This window comes from Mycteria americana, chromosome 14 (genome assembly GCF_035582795.1).
Source record: "Mycteria americana isolate JAX WOST 10 ecotype Jacksonville Zoo and Gardens chromosome 14, USCA_MyAme_1.0, whole genome shotgun sequence".
Lineage (NCBI taxonomy): Eukaryota > Metazoa > Chordata > Aves > Ciconiiformes > Ciconiidae > Mycteria > Mycteria americana.
In genome coordinates, this window is record NC_134378.1 from 6680482 (window position 1) to 6700355 (window position 19874).

The 19874-nt window shown below is 57.5% G+C and overlaps 1 protein-coding gene across 4 annotated transcripts in view; it reads left to right on the forward strand.

Annotated features, from left to right (window-relative positions):
• PLCG1 (phospholipase C gamma 1) overlaps nucleotides 1-19585 on the forward strand; it is a 50530-nt gene extending 30945 nt beyond the window's left edge. Inside the window, exons 6-32 of one of the 4 annotated variants that reach the window (XM_075517096.1) lie at nucleotides 593-676; nucleotides 1026-1048; nucleotides 2242-2314; nucleotides 3379-3480; nucleotides 4247-4365; nucleotides 5165-5250; nucleotides 5587-5707; nucleotides 6151-6319; nucleotides 6773-6895; nucleotides 7840-7941; nucleotides 8177-8364; nucleotides 8665-8865; nucleotides 9332-9451; nucleotides 9771-9951; nucleotides 10296-10373; nucleotides 11037-11140; nucleotides 11387-11483; nucleotides 11609-11681; nucleotides 12509-12666; nucleotides 13229-13325; nucleotides 13783-14007; nucleotides 14880-15028; nucleotides 16912-17026; nucleotides 17217-17378; nucleotides 17699-17787; nucleotides 18393-18577; nucleotides 18952-19585. In XM_075517096.1, coding sequence (XP_075373211.1) covers nucleotides 593-676; nucleotides 1026-1048; nucleotides 2242-2314; nucleotides 3379-3480; nucleotides 4247-4365; nucleotides 5165-5250; nucleotides 5587-5707; nucleotides 6151-6319; nucleotides 6773-6895; nucleotides 7840-7941; nucleotides 8177-8364; nucleotides 8665-8865; nucleotides 9332-9451; nucleotides 9771-9951; nucleotides 10296-10373; nucleotides 11037-11140; nucleotides 11387-11483; nucleotides 11609-11681; nucleotides 12509-12666; nucleotides 13229-13325; nucleotides 13783-14007; nucleotides 14880-15028; nucleotides 16912-17026; nucleotides 17217-17378; nucleotides 17699-17787; nucleotides 18393-18577; nucleotides 18952-18994 — 3267 coding nt within the window. In that variant the 3' untranslated portion in view covers nucleotides 18995-19585. The remainder of the gene's footprint in view (nucleotides 1-592; nucleotides 677-1025; nucleotides 1049-2241; nucleotides 2315-3378; nucleotides 3481-4246; nucleotides 4366-5164; nucleotides 5251-5586; nucleotides 5708-6150; nucleotides 6320-6772; nucleotides 6896-7839; nucleotides 7942-8176; nucleotides 8365-8664; nucleotides 8866-9331; nucleotides 9452-9770; nucleotides 9952-10295; nucleotides 10374-11036; nucleotides 11141-11386; nucleotides 11484-11608; nucleotides 11682-12508; nucleotides 12667-13228; nucleotides 13326-13782; nucleotides 14008-14879; nucleotides 15029-16911; nucleotides 17027-17216; nucleotides 17379-17698; nucleotides 17788-18392; nucleotides 18578-18951) is intronic. The other 3 variants (XM_075517097.1, XM_075517098.1, XM_075517099.1) reach the window with 3 other exon arrangements.
• Nucleotides 19586-19874: the final 289 nt, after the last annotated feature.

The window sequence follows — 19874 nt, forward strand, 5'->3', positions numbered from 1 at the left end:
CTGCCTCCCCCGCTCCCCTCATTGCTCCTGGCTCCGGTCTCGGGCTTTGCCCTGGTGGGGCAGAGTGCGGCAGGAGAGGCAGCGAGGCCAGCTGGTCCTGCAGCCCGGGTCCTGCAGCCCGCTGCCACCGAGTGACAGGCGGCTGGCTCCGCCAGCGTCACTGCAGACCCAGGAACGACGGGGCGTCTCGTGATGACCAGCCGCTTCCACCAGCACTAAACTCCGAGGCCAGAGGAGAGCATCCGCTTTGGGTCTTACAGTTCCCAGGCACTTCAGATGCTCTCTGCAAACAAAAAATTAAAATGATCCTTTTGTAACTATTCAAGTAAGCAGTAACACTTTTATCAGCGCTGTGATGCCTTTATGTGGGCGAGCTTGGGGAATCACGTAACTTGCTTTAGGATGTGCCTGTGTCCTGGGTACTACGGGGCCCCACTGGCCCCAGCAGAGATGTGCAGAGGTAGGAGGCAACGTCTGGCCAGGCTTTGGCCTTTTCCTTCTCCTTTTCCCCCGGGAATCCTGGCAGGAGCCTCGGGCCGTGCAGAGTTGCTTGTGGCCCCTGTAAAACCTCTGGGGTTTTTTTTTGCCACAGGACGTGGAGCAGAGGAACGGGGATATCACGTATGGGCAGTTTGCACAGCTCTACCGCAGCCTGATGTTCAGTGCCCAGAAAATGGTAAGAGCTGAATTCTCCAGGGCCGGGAAAGGGAGGGAGAGACCATATTTGTTACTGGGCATTCCCTCTTAATTGCCTTTTTAACCTTGCTGCCCTCAGCTAACAGCTTTTATCTCCTACCTCTGGGCCAGGAATGACAGGGAGTAAAGAAGTTATTGCTTTAGGCTGGTTAGCACGGGCTGCGTGGGCTGCTGGGGACGGGGGAGGCGGTGTGGGAGCAGTGGCTGTAGGAAAGCAGAGCTGCGCAGCGCTGGTTTGCTATCCCCGGTACCTTCTGGATCAGTTTGTGCTTTCACACGCGTTGGTGAGATTGAGCGCAAACCTAACGCTTGTGCTTCTTCTTTTGCAGATGGATGTCCCGTTCCTAGAAAGGTGGGTAATTCTCTGTGTTTGCTGGGGAAGGGGCTGTTTTCTTTTGCTCCGTAACGTGCTTTGGTGCCTGCAGCAGCGTGTCAGGGAGGAGGAATGCTGCACACCTCTTGCTTGCCACTGCGCTGCTTGCGTTTTTGCCCTGTGAATCAGCGTCTTTGCTGTAGACACTTCAGCTCGGGTCGGTAAGGGCTCTCTTTCTCCCAGACATCCCACCGAGATCCAGCTCAGGTCAGCCGCCTCCAAAAGCGGTCAGTTGGTTTATGTGAAATACCCAGACCTCGAGCCATCTCCCAGAGGTTGTCCTGGTGGTTGGTGCTGGCTGGCCGCAATGCCAGGGGCTGTGCGGGCTGTGCACGGTGACCTCCCCCTGGCTCCTCTCCAGGCCGTGCCTCTGGTGCCATTGCCAGCTGCCCTGGGCGCATCTCAGCCGTGATAAAAAGAGCTTGAATTTAGACGCGGAAGCTAAAGAGTGAAAGACTTGTTAACTTGTCCAGGTAATTCCCCATGGTTTCCTCTCTTTTTTCTTATAACCATGGAAAAGAGAGTCGGCAGGGACCTCAGCAGACCACCTGGTTCATCCCTCTGCCCAGGGCAGCCAGCACTGCCCGGTCCATTTCTGGGTTTTTTGGTGTTAGTCCCCAGCATGGCCCTTGGCCGTCCATTGCGGCTTGGTACGTTCATGGACAAGTCTTTTGAGATAATCAGCTACAAACGGTCCCCTCCTTCATTCCTTGCCCTGCCTCCTTGAGTCCATGTCCTCTGGATACCTGTAGCTCCATCCTGTCTACAGTCACCCCTTGACTGCCCTGGAGCTATTTAGTTCTTTTCACTCTTATACAAGCCAGACTATTTTTTTCTACAAATCAGTCCCTCTGATGATTTTTGCTGCCCTTCACCAGAGTTTCACGTTGTCATACCCTTGGCAGTGTGGATCCTGGACTGCTCCTGGAGCAGTCCCTGGCTCTGAGATGTGGACGTATAATCTCAGCCGCTGTGTGTTTGCTGTCGTGTCCTCCTCGGCTCTCTCTCCTTGCATGTCCTCCTCGGCTCTCTCTGCTCATCCCGCCCTGCTCTTGCAGCGCTGCTTGCTTGCACGTGCCATGGTGGTTGCAGATGGCATCTCACATGATGCCGGTAACAGTTGGTCGTGATGTGCTGCATGAGTGACCGAAGCTTCTCTCTCTGCTTTTCAGGGGTGGAGAAAGGTCTGAGCACTTCAGGGTGTCGCTGCTGGAGTTGCAGAAGTTCTTGCTGGAGTACCAGAGGGTGAGCTCGACATAGGCCCCGGGGAGGGACGAGGGGGTAGGCACTGGTATCGGTAGGGAGCCGGTAGTCCAAGGATAGCCTTGCCGTGGAGCTGGGGTGATTTGGCCGTGGGGTGCTCTGCCTGGCACGGCCACAACCTGAGCGCATCCTTCCTGGAGCAGGAGGTGATGCAGGGGAAGCGCTGGTGAGGGTAAACCTGGCCGCAGGCAGGCACCCTGGTCAGAAAAGGGACCAAGAGCAGAAGCTCTGAGAGGAGTGGAGGTCCCAGGAGGGAGGAACTGGTCAGTGGAGATTTAGCCAGTCCCTGTGGCCTCGGCTGGTCCTGCAGGTTTGCAGCAGCCAAAGCGTCGTGGTCGCTGTCTGCTCGGGAGCTCTCAGCAGCTCCTGAGGAGCAGCCTATTGATTTGATTGCTGACCTTTCCATTTAAAAGCGAGATCTTAGGTCATTCAGCAAGCACAGCATGCACGCTCGGACATGCACGCAGGCGCAAGCAGTGCGTTTGCGGGTTGCGCAGACCCTTTATTTCGGCTCTTGCCAGGCTCCCGTCTCGTTGCTGCTGTCCTTCTCCCAGAGGACAGGGGTGGCTCGTGAAAGCGCTGCCATGCCTTGCGTGAGAGCGTGGGGCCTCCTGCTTTGCACCGTCCTCCCCATCTCCCACCGCCGCCTCCCTGCCCGTGGTCTGCAGCGAGCGGAGAGTTAACCAGCGAAGAGACGCGGCCGTTTTGGTGGCCTAATGAAAGACACGCAGGGAGAGAGAGAAGCAAAAGGAAGCCGAGTTGGCTTCTGCTGCCAAAGGAGGAGGGATGGCAGATGTGTGCAAAGGAGCTATCGGAGAGGAAAATGCTTGGCATTGAGAAAATGAAGACCACTTAGAAACAGGGCAGATTTCTGCAGTTCTGTGCTATCCCGCATTTGTGCTGACAGTTGAATTCCTGGCAGAGACGGTCTTGCATTAAAAACTGCCTCCTTAACGGTTAAAGCTTCTAGCCGGATGAGCTGCACGTGGTTTTGAATAATACTTTCTGAAATGGTTTCCTTTTTATGTCTCTTTTGGGGTTTGCAGGAGCTCTGGGCTGCAGATACCCTTCAGGTACAGGAATTCATGTTCAACTTTCTGAGAGACCCTTTGAGGGAGATTGACGAGCCTTATTTCTCCCTGGATGAGGTAAGACACCTCGAACGCTAGCGTGTATGGAGCGGGGTGGAGTAGGGTGTGACATCCCCAGTGCGATGGGTGCTGCGGTGTGACAGCTCTGCTGTCTGGGTCTTCGCTGCGGGGTGGTGGTGCTTAAAGGACCACAGCTCCTGCAAACTGCACTGCTCTACGAGAGGAATGTGGTGGGTCACCGTGTTGCACAAGAGCTGGTTGGTGAAGGGAATGACTTCTGGGCTCTCTTCTTGTGCTGAATGTGTGCAGCTGGGAGCGCTCATCAGGCAGTTCATTTGGAGGAGGAAAGGGGCTGCGTTAGGCTTAATGCGCCTTTGAGGCATGTAAGGATCTTTCCAAAGCAAGAAGAGCTGAAAACAAAAGAATACAAACAACTGGAGATGACCATGTCACTGGCACTCTGGACCGACTACCACGCAAAGGTCTCTTGACCCACATGGCCTTAGTGAGCTATTGCCTGCCATGTGAGCTGCAAAATAAAATGCAGAGCAATTAATTTGTCTCCAGCCGGGTCAAAGGATTTGTACACAGATACCTGGCACAGCTCAGAGGATAGGTGGCAATGCCTAAGCTGTGGTTACTCGAGCACGCTGCGTCAGGTAGCTGTGTGCTGTCTTGGTTGCCTCTGGTCAGTCTGTGCTGAGCTTAGAAAATAGCTCCTTGCTTGGTAGCTGCTGACACGGAGGGTGAGATGTGCGTGAAGCTAAACCACAGCACCCGGCTCCTCCGCATCATTAACACGCTTCTGTTTCTTCCTGAGCAGTTTCTCACCTTCCTGTTTTCCAAAGAGAACAGCATCTGGAACTCGCAACTGGACATGGTGTGTCTGGAGAACATGAACAACCCCCTCTCCCATTACTGGATCTCCTCCTCACACAACACGTAAGGACTAGGGGATGGCTCTCTCCACCCGTCCGCTCCCAGCGTCCTCTTCCCCTGTGCCAGGGTGGGATTCTCCTGATTCTGCCCAGTCCCAGTGATGGGTCAAGTGGACTTTTCCAACCCGGGGTACATCAAAGGCCTTCCTCTTGGTGCCCCAGTCCTCCCTCCATCATTTAACCATCAGTGTTTTGCTCTGGTGTTGTCAGCAGCACACATCTGCACAGACTGTGCTTTCGGGTCACTCTGGCAATTTCTCACCGTTAGCAATGTCATCTTCCACAGCCTCTGAGGACAGATGTGATTAAAACCTGGCCATTTTCCTTCTGTGCTGCCAGAAGAATCTTGCGGGAACTGCTTTCTTTGCAGACAGGCTCTGTCTGGGCTCCCTGTTTATGGGATGCAGTGGCAGCACCTTAGCCCAAATGTAAAGGACCGAGAGCCTAAGCCAGCAGAGCAGCCTGGAGGGCAGGCAGCGAGCTCCCGTCTGCCTACGAGAGCTGGTCTAACCCTGCTCTTGGGCTGCTTCTGCCTGGTACGGGGGCTCTTTGTGGCACCAACGCTGATATCGCTCTTTGAGGCTTATCTCAAGAGCCAGCAGCAAGGCTGGACCTCAGAGTAGTGCTTGCAGCCCCTCGCAGGAGGGGCAGAGTTGAACCCCTCACCTGGGGAAGGTGGCAGGTCTGGAGGAACGTGGCTCTGGCCGTTCCTTACATCGCAGAGGCAGGTCTGCGATGTCCCAGCAGACATTCGCACTCGTGGTGAGCATGTTGCTTTGCTGATATCTTCTCTCACATGAAAGGTATCTGACGGGGGATCAGTTCTCGAGCGAGTCCTCACTGGAGGCGTACGCCCGCTGCTTGCGCATGGGATGCCGCTGTATCGAACGTGAGTACCCGGAGCTGGCACTTCTGTTTCCATCATCGCGATAGCTTGCGGGGGTCGGGGAAAGCTTTGCGTGGAAAGCAGGGCTGCGGGTTGACGTGCCAGTGGCAGCATTGTCACCACGATGTGCTGAAAGAGCTGATGGCGTTTGCTTTGTGGGACTGGGTGGTACATGCCTGAGCTTTTGGTCCCCCAGAAAGATCTGGACTTTCACCTCGCTCCTTTATTACCATCCAGTGCGGTTTCCAGCAGCACTTAGGTAGGACATGTCTGTCTCATGTCCGTGTCCTGCCTATATTCCAGCCTTTGGGCTAAGTTTCCCCCATGGGTCTCTTTCAGTGGATTGCTGGGACGGTCCCGATGGCATGCCAGTCATCTACCATGGACACACCTTAACCACCAAGATCAAGTTCTCTGACGTCTTGGTCACTATCAAGGAGCATGCCTTTGTCACCTCTGAGTGAGTACAGCAGGGACCCGGACTTCAGCTAGCAGAGCTGCCAGGAAGGCAAAGAGAAGGTAGAGCCAGGGCTGTAGCAAAGCGAAGCCCACCTTTATCCAGAGATCCGGCACAAGACCACGTGCCTGGGATTCGGTGGGAAGAAAGCATGTTGTTGTGTCTCCCAGCCAAAGCGAGATTTCTCCCAGAAAAAAGTTGTGGGAGGGAAGGCTTTGGGTAAACCCCAGTCGTTTGCCAGCCCTTCTCCACTCTATGCATTGCCAGCAGTGGTGGGGACACTGCTGTAGGGTGGTTACGTTGAATGCTCAAGACAGCACAGATCGCTGTTGATGCAAACTGCTCTTTGAGGGCACAGAGGCCAGGTTTTGAAACGGAGCTCAGAAGGTGTTGGTTCCATCCAGACACCATGCTGGTTCTGACAGCTCTTTTCCTTCTCCTCCCAGTTTCCCTGTCATTCTGTCCATTGAAGACCACTGCAGCATTGCTCAGCAGAGGAACATGGCTCAGAATTTCAAGAAGGTCTTTGGGGACATGCTCTTGACCAAACCAGTAGATATTTCTGCTGACGGCCTTCCCTCTCCAAACCAGCTCAAGAGGAAGATTCTCATCAAGGTGAACTCCCTTCTCCAGCAAGACTCCTAGGTGGAGAGAATGGGGGCAGATGGGGTGAGGGTGTGGGACCAAGGGCAGCTCCTTACCTCTGAAAGGGGTTGGTTGGCTGTGCAGGGTTGGAAGTGGAGACCTGATGCTAAAAACAATTGGAGACAAAAAGCTCTCTTGCTTCAGAGGAGCTGCTGGGAAAAGAGCTCAGCAGCTGGGTGCTGACTTTCTTGAGAGCTTGGGGGATGTTGGTGTTTCTGCTGCAGGAATCACCTCTGGGAAGAAAGGGTGGGACTTTAGTGCCATATGATGATCTCTGTGGCATGGGTCTTACCTTGGATCTTTTAGTCTGGAGGAACCCACTGCAGCAGACCTGGAGTTTTAGTGTTGTTCGCCAGGAAACCCATGCTGCTTTTTGGGTGCCTGCTGCCCTCACGGTGCCTGACCCGCTCTCTCATCCCACAGCACAAGAAGCTGGCAGAGGGCAGTGCTTACGAGGAGTTACCCACGTCCGTAATGTATTCAGAGAATGACATCAGCAACTCCATCAAGAACGGGATCCTCTACCTGGAAGACCCCATCAATCACGTACGTCTCTCTCTGCCACTGTCACCCTGGCCCCGCTCTGTGGGCTCCATAAATGACGTGGTCACTCCGTAAGGCACTGTGTGGTGCTGGAAGGAAGGGCTGTGGTGCAAATGATCTAAGAGGCCGTTGGTCCGTCCTGTTTCTCAGGAGTCTCTGAAGGCTGGGGGAGTTTTTATGCTGGCTCTCTCCTGTGCTCTTCCCTAGGCATCTCCTGTTGGCCCTTGTTAGAGGCAGAAGGCTGAGCTAGAGGGAGCTCTGGGCTGATGCACTGCAGCTGCTCTTGTGTAATCCGTATAGCCTGTTGTCTGTTGCTGCAGTAAGTCCTAGCGATGGCCTGCGTTTCTAGACCTGCCTGCCTCCTACCAAGTGCCTACAACACTTAACACACCTAAACGAGCATTCTCCTTTGTAAAGCGCCGAGCATTCATTTTACTGTGTGCATTTACTTATACACAGTCCACTTCTTCCGCTGCTTTGCTTTGCTGAGGATCTGTCAGGCAAGGTCACGTGCGATCGAAACAGGTTTTTGGAAAATGGGGGAGTGCAGTGGTAAAGCTGCATAACCACCTCCGATATCCTCATCTCTGATATCCCCCGTGCTGAATCCATGCCGAATGTTTTCTTTTTGCATTGATTTGCTCTTCATTTGGTCATCTCCATTTAATACGTGCTGGGGTGTTTGCAGTGTGACCTGCAGCCAGTTTGTATGTAAGAGCTATCACATGCCATTTTTTTGCTACCGATAAACCCGTGCTTTGGATCCGGGAAATGTCTTGGAAGCTCCTGTGACTCCACTGAAATCAGTGTTGTCAGTGACTGTGCTTCACAAACCCGATCACCCCTCACTGCTTGTGCTGATCAAGGAGGGAAGATCCCACAATGGGTGGTGGGCCAGCTTGGTCTTCCTCAGGGGGTCTCTTTGCCCAGAGTTTGTTTCCTTGCAGGAGTGGAACCCGCATTACTTTGTCCTGACCAGCAGCAAGATCTATTACTCTGGGGAGACAACCAGTGACCAAGGAAATGAGGATGAGGAAGAGCAAAAGGAGGTGAGGGCTCCCGTGCATGACGGTGAGTTGTTCCCCTAGAGAAAGGACGTGACTGCCCAAGGGGCTGAGCCATCTCCTCTGCCAGCTGACTTCAGGGGGAGATCCTGTGGTGGGAAGGGTGGGTAGCTGCTTCAGAAACTCCCTGGTCCTGGTTGGAAGACCCCCGAGCAGAGCAGACTCCGGCACCCCGAGCCTGCCCTCAGTAACCCAAGACGGTGGGTTTTCCCTCTGCCAGGTGAGCAACAGCACCGAACTTCACTCCACGGAGAAGTGGTTTCACGGCAAGCTGGGAGCGGGACGCGACGGGCGGCACATCGCGGAGCGGCTGCTGACAGAGTACTGCATCGAGACGGGGGCCCCCGACGGCTCCTTCCTCGTCAGAGAGAGCGAGACCTTTGTTGGAGACTACACCCTCTCCTTCTGGTGAGGGCCACAGGCGCCAGCCCGCTGCTCGGTGTCGCTCCTGGGGTAGTCTTCATCTTGATACCATCTTCAGTGGTGGGGTCCCATTCCCCAGTGGTCCTTGAGCAGGTTTCTCCCCTTTTTCTGTGCCCCGGCATCATGTCAACTCACTGTCCCAGTGCAGAAGGATCAAGTCCCTTGGGACCCTTGCGCGATGGCTCTCCTGTGGGGCAGGAACGCCATGTCCTGGCTGGAGGTGTGCCTGAGGCAGATGCAAAATCTCCACAGATGACCCTGGTTTACCCCTTCCCTCTTCCACAGGCGCAACGGGAAGGTGCAGCACTGCCGGATCCACTCGCGGCAGGATGCCGGCAGCCCCAAGTTCTTCCTGACGGACAACCTGGTGTTCGACAGCCTCTACGACCTCATCACCCACTACCAGGAGGTGCCGCTGAGGTGCAACGAGTTTGAGATGAGGCTGACGGAGCCAGTGCCGCAGACCAATGCCCACGAGAGCAAGGAGTGAGTGCGTGTTTGGGGAGGGTGGGTCATGTCCACTGGGCAGCTGGGACCCCATGGGAAGCCCTCCCAGCTCTTGCTGCAGTCCTTCCTTCCTTGCTGGGGCTCTCTGGTCCCCACTTGCTCCCCGTGGAGCTCTCTGTGTCGCAGCAGCCATGCTGGCCAGCTTTGTCGTTGATGGAGCTAGTTGTCTTGGGAAGCTTAGTGCAAAGAAAGGAGGTACTGGGCTTGGCTGGGATGCCCTCGCCCATGCCACGTGTCACCAAATGGCTCTGTTCCTGCCTGTCCCACAGAAAGGAGAAGACAGCCCTGTTGCAGCATTACACGTATGACGAGGACTCCCTGTCCTCCTTCTGAGGATTCAAGGGAGTCTTTTATGGGCTGGAGGGGAAACAGTACGGCGTGGCAGAGGTGTGGGATGAGCCGGATGTGTGGAGACCCATGCACAGTGACATGTCTTTCCTGAAAGGTGGTACCACGCCAACCTCACCCGGGCCCAAGCCGAGCACATGCTGATGAGGGTGCCACGCGACGGAGCCTTCCTGGTGCGCAAGAGGAGCGAGCCCAGCTCCTACGCCATCTCCTTCCGGTGCGTCCCTGGGGGGAGGGTGGTGGGCGCAGGAGGTGGAGCTGGGATGCTGCAGTGTGTGAAACAGCAGGAGAGGGGACGCGAGCCTGACGTGAGCCCTCCCAGAGCTCTTCTCTCTCCTGGATGGCTCTGGATAAGCCTTACAGCCCCATGGGCGCCTTTAGGACCCTGCTTCTCCTCCCATCTCCCACCTTCTGATGGGAGATGGCTGTGCTCAGCAGCCAGCCCGCGGGCACCTTTTGCTTGGGTGTCTGTATTTTGGCAGAGACCCTCTCTTGCCAGGCACCAAGGGACTTCTCTCTGTCTTTCCACCTGCCAGGGCGGAAGGGAAGATCAAGCACTGTCGAGTGCAGCAGGAGGGCCAGACCGTGCTGCTCGGCAACTCCGAGTTCGAGAGCCTGGTGGACTTGATCAGCTACTATGAAAAGCACCCACTGTACCGCAAGATGAAGCTGAGGTACCCCATCAATGAGGAGACGCTGGAGAAGATAGGGACAGCGGTGAGTGTGGGCAGCCGTTGGAAGAGCTAAGCCAAAGGATGATGGACAGGTCCATTTTGAGCTGGTGCCTTGAAGTGGTGTTGTGTGACCCATCTCTGTGCTTCACAGTCCACATCTCTTGGGGCTTCATGCCCTGTTGGAAACGCTTACTGGCTTGAGTGAGATTTATTGCTGCCCCTCTGACCCAGGTCAGCAGGGAGTGTGGGCTGGGCGTCTGTTTGCCGGGTGCAACATCATCTCTGGCATTGTGCCTTCCCTGGGGCGTTCTCCCTACCTCCCCCAAGGTAGGGGACCTGTTCTCCTGCAGAGCCACCGTTGTAACCACTGGCCCTTTGCTTCCACAGGAGCCAGACTACGGAGCCCTTTATGAGGGACGCCATCCTGGGTTCTACGTGGAAGCCAACCCCATGCCCACCTTCAAGGTACGCTCTCACTGCTTGGCATGAAACAACCTGGAGGCCCTGAGGGTTTAGCAAGTGTCTCTTTATTTTCCAAGAGCTGTATTGTTTTGCACACTCATTTCTAGACCATGCAGGAAGACACGCTCTAGGCTGAGCCTGCAGGTTCCCAGGCTGGGCTGCCTCTTCACAGAATCACAGGATCACAGGATCGTATAGGTTGGAAAAGACCTTTAAGATCATCGAGTCCAACCATAAACCTAACACTACCAAGTCCACCACTACACCATGTCCCTCAGCACCTCATCCAAACGGCTTTTAAATACCTCCAGGGATGGCGACTCAACCACTTCCCTGGGCAGCCTGTTCCAGTGCTTGAAAGAACTCTTGTTCTGAACTCACCAAACTAAACCCATCAGTGGCTCCGGCCCAAAGGGAAGTGCCTGTCCAGGGCCATACCAGACTTATGACCTCTGGTTTGGCATAAATGGGGGCCTTGATTTGTTTTGCAAGGGTCACTAGGGTCTGGCAGCCTCTGGCAGCAGGGCTGGATGCTGCCTGCACACCACGTGCCTCACATCCCCCCCAACAAACACGTCTGTGGTGGGAGGTGGTCTCTCATCCCGTGGGCTCATTGTCCATGTGTCCATCCTCTGCCTGGCCTCATGGGACCCCTCCTCGTTGCAGTGTGCAGTCAAAGCTCTGTTCGACTACAAGGCACAGCGGGAGGATGAGCTGACCTTCACCAAAAACGCCATCATCCAGAATGTGGAGAAACAGGAAGGAGGCTGGTGAGTTTGTCCTGAGCCTCCTTTTTCCCTCGGGGACACAGTCAAACCTTGTGTCACCATCCATACAAAGGTGTGTTCCCTCTAGGGTTGGGTCCGTTTGGGGATTGCCCACAAGCTGCACAGCCCCAAAGCCTCACGAACCCTAAAAGCAGATGCTGGAGGAGCTGTCTGTGCCCTGTGGCCCCCAGTCAGGATGCTCTGGGATCCCGTGGGGGGTGCTGACGATGCCCCTTCCCTCTCTTCCAGGTGGAGAGGAGATTACGGTGGCAAGAAGCAGCTGTGGTTCCCTTCCAACTATGTAGAGGAAATCACTGGTCCCAGTAGCCTGGAGCCGGAGCGGGAGGTGAGCTTGTGCCTGAGCGGAGCAAGGAGGGGTGGTGGGGAGGAGCGGGTGTGCGCAGCCCCCGGCGCTCGGCTGCGCTGCCCAGTGCCGTGCCCAACGCCGTCCTGCCTGTGCTTCGTTCCCAGCAGCAGCTGGATGAGAACAGCCCCCTGGGAGACCTGCTCGGAGGTGTCCTGGACGTGCCCTCCTGCCAGATCGGTGAGTGCCAGGGAGGGATGGAGGACCGGGGGGTGTTGCAGCCCTCTCGCGTGATGTTTGCGGGTCTTCCAGGCCGAAGGGCTGCGGTCTCTGTCTGTCTCTAGGCACCCCTGTGCCTGCTGCAAGTGAACACCGGTCTGTGGTGTGTGCTTGGCACGTGGTGACGCGCTCCGCTGCTGCTCCCGGCACAGAGCGTGCCTCCGCGGCTGGGGCTCAGGCGTGCCTGCCTGCGGCCGAGGAGCACCGGCGGCCTGCCGAGGAGCCGCTCCAGCACGCCTTGAGCCGGCTCTCAGGGGCAGCTGCCCCACGGGCCAGGGAGCTCAGACCGATTTTGTAGGCCACTTCTTCTCTGTAAGGATCTGTCCTCCCTCGCATACGTGTGGTCCAGCCTCCCTGCCGGGCTGCCACGGGCTCTGGGGCTCTTGGGTGCTGGCTGAGCTGGGTCCAGCCCGCAGCTCCCTGCCGTCCCTCTGCTCCTCAGAGCCCGGAGGACGTTGTGCTGCGGGTGGCTCTTACCACCTGGGCGCTTCAGGGACAGAGCGAGGAAGATGCAGGAATGGGAGGAAGATGCAGGAGTGAGAGGAAGAGGGCACTACAAAGGCCCCATGAGGCTTCTCAGCCCCCTCAGAATGCACGCTGCATCCTCGCCTATCAGTTCCTGGGCTCCATCTGTTGCCTCCAGTGGCCATAAATGGGAGCTCCTCCTCTTAGCTGAAGAGTCCCGGGGCAGCCATGAGAGTCCCTCAATGTCTGTCCCCTCTGCGGTGTGAAGGACGTTGCTCAGCATTTCCTTGTGACCTTGCTCTCTGCTCCCTCTCCCCACACAGCCATCCGCCCCGAGGGGAAGAACAACCGCCTCTTCGTCTTCTCCATTAGCATGGCCTCGGTATCGCGCTTGTCCCTTGACGTGGCAGCTGACACGCATGAGGACTTGCTGGACTGGGTGAAGAAGATCCGGGAGGCAGCCCAGACGGCTGACGCACGGGTGAGTCTGGAGAGCCCTTGGCAGGGGAGATGTCTCCTTGCCAAGTCCTGGATTTCCCAGGAGCTGAAGAGCAGGTGGAGGCTGGTGGGGAGGGTGGTGAGATGGCAGCCTGCAATGACTGGCAGAGCAGTTACAGAGATGATGAAGCCAGCGTCATATTTGACAATATAGCAAGGGGTGGTGGCCACGTATTGTGGCTTCAGAGGTTCAGGCTGGACATCTGGAAAGACTGGTCCATCGGGAGGGTGTTGCAGCCTCGGGAGGTGGGGGATCTCCATCCATGGAGGGTGGCAAGGCTCAGCTACAAGGCCACAACTGCTCTGCACTGGTACCAGTGCCAGTCCCGCTCCAGGCAGGAGTTAGGACCCACCAAGGGCCCTTCCCATGAGTGCTTCTCTGGTGACCCCCATGCAGACCCAGCAGACCTGCTGGTGGTTCCCACAGCGTGGGCAGGAGCGGCCACACCAGGCCAGCGCTGCCGCTGACCACAGTTGGTGAACTGGGTTATCCAACACTGCTGCTCCCACCTGGCCCTGACGCCTCTCTCTCCCTCTCTTGGCAGCTCTCTGAAGGGAAGATGATGGAGAGGAGGAAGAAGATTGCCCTGGAGCTTTCGGAGCTGGTGGTCTATTGCCGACCTGTGCCCTTCGATGAAGAGAGTGAGCATCTGCCGGTCTGGTGGCCACCGCAGGCAGTCACCGTGGCATTACAGACCCCGCGGTGTGCCCCGAGGTGCTGCTTTGGCTAGATCTCAGCAGAGGGCAGGTGTCCAAAGCAAGTTGGAACTACTTTACATTGGAGCTCTGGAAATGTCCTTCTCCAGAGGGTGGAAGTTCCCTTCCCCATCCCTCTGTTGCTGGGATCTGTCACCATGCATAGCAGCTGCTGAGGGAATGGGGCTGGGGAGTATCATGCCCGATCACCGAGCGGTTTTGATGCTTTCAGCCATCGGTGTTGGGCACCCAGCAAATGCCCGCCGGGGCAGAGCAGGGTCTGCACAACCTGATGGTGGCTGAGCCAAGGGAGGAGAGGATGGTGTTAGGAAGGGGCCCAGGGTGGTTGAAGTGTCTGGAAAGGGAATGTGCTCCTGGCTTACGCTGTGCTGTTTCCTCCCAGAGATAGGCACAGAGAGGGCCTGTTACCGAGATATGTCCTCCTTCCCTGAGACCAAGGCAGAAAAGTACGTCAACAAGATCAAAGGCAAGAAGTTCCTGCAGTACAACCGCCTGCAGCTCTCCCGCATCTACCCCAAGGGCCAGCGCCTCGACTCCTCCAACTACGACCCCCTGCCCATGTGGATCTGCGGCAGCCAGCTGGTAGCGCTCAACTTCCAGACCCCAGGTGAGGGCAGCAGGAGGGAAGGCGGGCAGGCTCCCGGTGTACCCTGCGCCTCCTCCGAGCCACCTGCCTGCACCCCTGCTAACCTGGTCCTGGCAAACGGGGGGTCTGGGGGGGGCTCTGGGTCTAGGAGGGGCTCTGCAGGGAGCAAGACCTGGTGTTGATGTGCAGGCGCGTGGTTGCTGCAGGGGAAATGTGCTCCAGAGGGCTGGATGGACCCGGGGAGCTGGGCTGAGCCAGGAGGTTGTGGTGCCACGAGGACAAGGTGAAATGGAGACGAAGTAGGGAGTTCCCGAGGTCCCAGGTGACAGGCAGGGCAGGCAGAGGAGGTACCGAAGGGGACGGTGCAGCCCCAGCCTTGGGACAGCAGCTGGTTGCAGGGTCTGAGTCAAGCTCGCTGCTCTGCTCACCTTTCCCCAGCTTCCACTCCCGCTCCTGCCGTGCAGTCCAGCCTTCCCCTTTCCCTGGCCCTTGCCAAACCCTGCTGTGAGCTCAGGGCTTCAGCTGTGTTCGGCTCACCAACCCACCAGAAAACTACCTGCCTCTTTTTTCATTCCTTTTGTGAATTCAAGCGTCTCGCAGGGCGGTTTGGCAAACGCTAGAGCCAGCACAAGGAAAGCTGAAAGGAGAGGGAGGAAAAGAAGGAGGTGACCCATGGAGCACTGGGTAGTTGGGCAGATCGTGCATGAGAAAGTCACCCCGTGGTCCCAGCACGTGCACAGGCTGCAGGGAGGCCATGGTGCACGAGGCGTTGCCAAGGGATGGGCCAGGGCCCCTTGCAAAGGGCTTTCCGCGAGGCACCAATAATCGAGGTAATCTGGCTTGTGGAAAGGGCACAGGGTCTCCTCCCTCCATCTCCTGCCTGTGCTCTCCAGACAAGCCCATGCAGATGAACCAGGCGTTGTTCATGTCCAGTGGCCAGTGTGGGTACGTCTTGCAGCCGGCCAACATGCGGGATGACATCTTTGACCCCTTCGACAAGAGCACGCTGCGGGGCGTTGAGCCGCTCTCCCTCTCCATTGAGGTCAGTACCTCCTCCCAGCGTGGGAGGAAGACTGGGTCGGACCCAGGCGGTTATACCGAGCTTGGGGCGATGTAATGGTTTGTGTGGGTTCCTGGCCTCTGTCTGCAGCTGCTCCTCACCGAATCCCTCAGCGCCTGCCTACGAGCTGTCCCGCAGCGCAGGGTTGGAGAGCCCTCGCTGAAGGGGGAGACCCGTGGGTGCTGGTGAGGGAGGTGCCACCAGCCTCCCCGGGTGCTTGGAGAGGAGTAGCAGGAGCACCCCTGGGTGCTCCCCCCGGGACCCCTCCCACCCGGGGCCCCGTGCCGGCAGGTGGCATCCACGAGCCGCGGAGGTGGCATCCCTGTCCCCAGAGCTTGGCCGGGACTGCCTGAGCGCATGATGGCTCCCAACGGGGTAACACAAGAGCTGTGCCTTGTCCCCTCCTTGTCACTCAGTTGCCCTGGGCTCGATGTTTCCGTGTCCCCTTGCTCACGGCCCCTCTCGGGAAGATGCTGGAGGTCAGAGCGGACTTTTCAGCCCGTTTCTGTGTGCGCTGCTGGTGACAATAAGAGGAGGGGGGCTGCTGGGGGGGGGTACCGGAGGAGGAGGGACTGCGGATGCTCGTTGAATCTTTTTCTTCCTGGATGGCGGGACTGGGGCTGGACCGTTCCCGGGTCAGCTCACAGAGCTGCGCAGCAGAGGCTCTGCAGGGTACGGGACAGCTCGCCAGACAATGCTCCTGGAAGGATGGGAAGGCTGTGGCTGTGCCAAACCAGATGGCCCTCATGTTTGGACCAGCGGCTGTCCCACTAGCCTGTACAGGCACCCCTAGTGGTTTCGGAGCCGAGCTGTGGGTCGGCAGTCTCCTTTGCAAGCCCGTTCAGCTCAAGCAGACCCTGGGGAGGAGGCAGCGGAGATCCTGCCTTTGGGTGCTCCCAGGTTTCTGACATCGTGCACAAACTGCAGCTCCTCTGAGGCCACCTCTGTTTCGGAGTGATCCCACCCAAGACAGCCACAGCCCTTCTCAGTGAGGACGCGCCGTCGTGTCCCATCTGCACCATTGACCCTGTGTCCGCTGTCTCCCTGAAAATGCCCGGCACCGTTTCCCTGCACCGTCTGTTTTCCAAACTCTTCCTGCATCTTGGGTTGCAGCTGCAACCACCACGTGTCAAGAGTCACTGTGCCGTAGCCTGTCACCGTCTCCTTTAAGAGATGGGCTCAGCCTTTTGTCCTCTGCCAAAACTGCCCGATGTCCCCACCAAAGCCAGCTTTCACGGATGGAGAAGCCGTCTCGAGCCCAGCATGACTCAAAGCACATGATCCAGTGTTGGCAGTGCGTCCTTCCCCTGCAGCAGCAGCGTGCCGACAGCACGCTGGAGTGACATATGGCCACTGGCAAGAGGGAGCTGGGATTTCTTTCTCTCGCAAGGAAGCAGGTTGTCATTTGAGTTGAGCACAGACTGTGCTACGAACAGGAGGCAGAGCAGCAGCACAGAGCAGCTCCTTTTCATCCTCAAGCCAAGGCGGGAGGGCCGAGAAGTTTGGGCAAAGAAGGGGGTGTCCAGCGTAGCTCTCCAGGCAGGGGAAGGTGGCTTGGCTTGGCAGCCCAGCTCCAGCTTGGCAGGCTGGAGGAGGGATGCTGTGGTCCCAGGCCTGGCTGTGCAGGCGGCAGACAGGAACCTGGGGCAGTTCAGCTGCCTTTTTTTATGGCTTACACATCAAATCGGTGATTGGTAACACCACAGCAGCTTCCAGGGCTGGGCTGGCTGTCAGTGTCTCGTCTCTCTCCAATTAGCAGAGCCAGGGTGATTTATTTGGAAAGAAAATGTCTTGGTATGCAGACAAGTTTTTTTTTTTTCCCTTTGCTCCCAACTCTTACCAAGTCTCTCCTGCTCTCTGCCCAGGTCCTGGGGGCCCGGCACCTTCCCAAAAATGGAAGGGGAATCGTTTGTCCTTTCGTGGAGGTGGAGGTGTCCGGTGCCGAGTACGACAACGCCAAGCAGAAAACCGAGATCGTGGGTGAGTGGGTTAGCGAAGGGAAGGGAGGGGGAGGCACCGCCACTCCTGACGGCGGTGGGAGCCGTGGGCGCTGCAGCAAAGCCTGGCCCCGGGCTGGGGGCTGCTCCCCTGCGCTCGGCATCAGCCGTGGTGGGCAGGGGGGCACGGCCCTCGGTGGGGGCTGCCCATTGACGGCGTGTTTTGTGACTAGCGGACAACGGCCTGAACCCTCTCTGGACCCCGAAGCAATTCCACTTTCAGGTCAGCAACCCCGACTTTGCCTTCCTGCGCTTCGTGGTGTACGAGGAGGACATGTTCAGCGATGAGAACTTCCTGGCTCAGGCCACCTTCCTGGTGAAAGGCTTGAAGACGGGTAACGTGCTCGGGGAAGCAGGGAGGGGCTGTCATGGTGGTCCTCACCAGTCTGCTCATTGCATCGTTAGCCAGGGAGACGCTGAGTCTCATGGGAGGACACGGTCAGTCCCCAGGCTGGCTCACTCCCTCCTGTCCCCGTGACAGGTCACATCCCCAACCAGGTAAAGGAAGGAAGAAATCATTTGCTAACATCCCTCGGGGCCGACTGCCACTTGAGGGGAGCTGGGGGGTTGGAGAAGACCCCCTTGAGTTCTGTGCCAGGGGACTGACATGTCCCTGCCTGTGCCACGAGTAATGCCGGGGCTGTGTCTGCTGCAGGTTTCCGAGCTGTACCCCTGAAGAACAACTACAGCGAGAACCTGGAGCTGGCTTCCCTCCTCGTCAAGATAGACATTTTCCCTAGCAAGGTAAGGACGTGAGAGCGTCTCGGTCCACTCGCCCCCGCAGCGGCATGACTCTGCTGCCGGCGGGTTGGTGCAGCGAAGCTCAGCATTGCCTGGCCTGAGCGCCTGCAGGACGGCCGAGTTTTCAGTGCTGCACTGTAGCGATGCACGGAGGGCTGGCAGGACGGGAAACGCCGGGCTCGCCTCCTGCAGTGAGCTGGGGCAGGGTCCTGCCTGGGCTGCGTTTGACTTGCCTGGAAATCCCTTCAGCAAAAGCTGAAGGAGGCAGATTTGCTCCGTCCCAGTCCCTGCCTGCACTCTGGGGAAGTTATAGCTCAGTATCACGGAGCCTGGCTGGCCCGGGGCCGTCCATGTTGGCATAAGCGGAGGGCAGAGCTCTTTCAGAGACAGATGTTTCTTTTATTTGTTCACTTAAAATGATGTTGGAGGGAGCCAGCGATGTTTGTTAAAGACAGAGCAGCTGCACGTTGCAAACCCCAAGACCCCTGCACACCCTGCACGGCAGCTCGCAGGGCAGCGGGGCCCTGCAGCAGGACTGCCTTTGCTACGAGACATACGCTCTGAAAGCCCAAGCCCTTTACTATATATATATTTTTTTCTAATCCAAACAGGAGAATGGCGAAATAAACCTCTTCAGTGCTTCAGCCCTACGGGAACGAGCAGGGGATGCTTCCAATCTGCTGGCAAGCAGAGGCAGAGAGGGGTCCTTCGAGTCACGGTACCAGCAGCCCTTTGAGGACTTTCGTGTGTCGCAGGAGCAGCTAGCTGACCACTTCGAGAGCCGGGAGCGAAGGTATGCCAGTGCTCCTTGAGCTCTTCCCAGCATGAGACACCCCCCGCCCCCAGCATTTAGTCCCCTTGGTGCAGGCTGATAAACACAGCCTCCCACTAACCCAGAGCAGAGCTGCGGTCTTCTCTGCTGCGTGGAAACCCTAAATTTCAGCATGAAAGTTGTGCCAGTCCTTGGGGGAGTCGCTGCTTTGGGGTCCATGGGAGTAGGGTGGGACAAGGAGCTGCCACCCCACAGCCCGTGGCACTTTCCCTGGGTGTGGGGGACACGCCGAGCCCCTCGCTTTCCTCCCGTGGGGCAGCTTTCGACACCGGAGCGTTGCCCTTGATCACCCCTTGGTCAGCCTCAGCTGTGTCCCCCTCTGTGCCGCCCTGCAGGGTACTGCGGAGGACCCGGGTCAACGGGGACAACCGGCTGTAGCCCATCGCGGCAGGCGAAAGCACCTCCAGTGCTTGTGAATCTCACGGCACGCTGTGAACTGGTTTCTATGGAAACGGCACTGCTATGGCCTACTTTCAGGCAGCTTTTCCAGTTTCTCTGCTGAAGGGTGTTCCAGTGGAGAACTAAAAAAAAAAATATTGGGGAAAAAAAACCCCCAAACCGAACCCCTAACCAACCCCAAACACCCACCAACCTTCACCATCAAGCCCTTAACGAAGCGCATCGGCGCGTACAGCCCACCAGCCGCCGAGGCGAGAGACGAAACTGTCTATAATCGCGAGGAAAGAGACCCAAAAAAAACCCCAGCCAGCCCTCCGCCGTCGCTGCTCTGCCTGCCTTCCCGGAGATCCCGCTCCCGCGCAGCTGCCGGCGGCCCTTTGCAGCCAGCCTTTGCTGTACCCGTTGCCAGCGCGGCGGGGGGGACTTCAGCGACCAAGGCAGCACGCGTCTCTGTCCTGGCGGCATCGCATCTACCTACCTGTATAGCCACTGCCTATGGGTCCAGTAGTGAAACTCTACGTTTACAAGTCCGCTCTAGCTTTAAACGACAATAAAAGTGTCAGTATTACACGCGTCGTGGCTCGGGTGTCTGGCGGTTTGCCCCCCTGCAGATGTGCTGGGGCTGCGTCGAGGAGCTGGGGTGCAGCCCTGCCCGGGGGAGCTGCGCTGCTCCCTCTTCCTCCTGCCTATAGCGAGTTTGCAGCGACGGGGGGGAAAAATAACCGGGACCAGCCCCAGGTTTAATGATGTTCACTTAAAAGGGTAAAACAAGGGTATGTGCTACAGCTGCCCATGCTTTTCTGAACCGGCCTGGGGATGAGCAGCGACTCATGAGCCGGGTCACTCACTCATGGCCTTA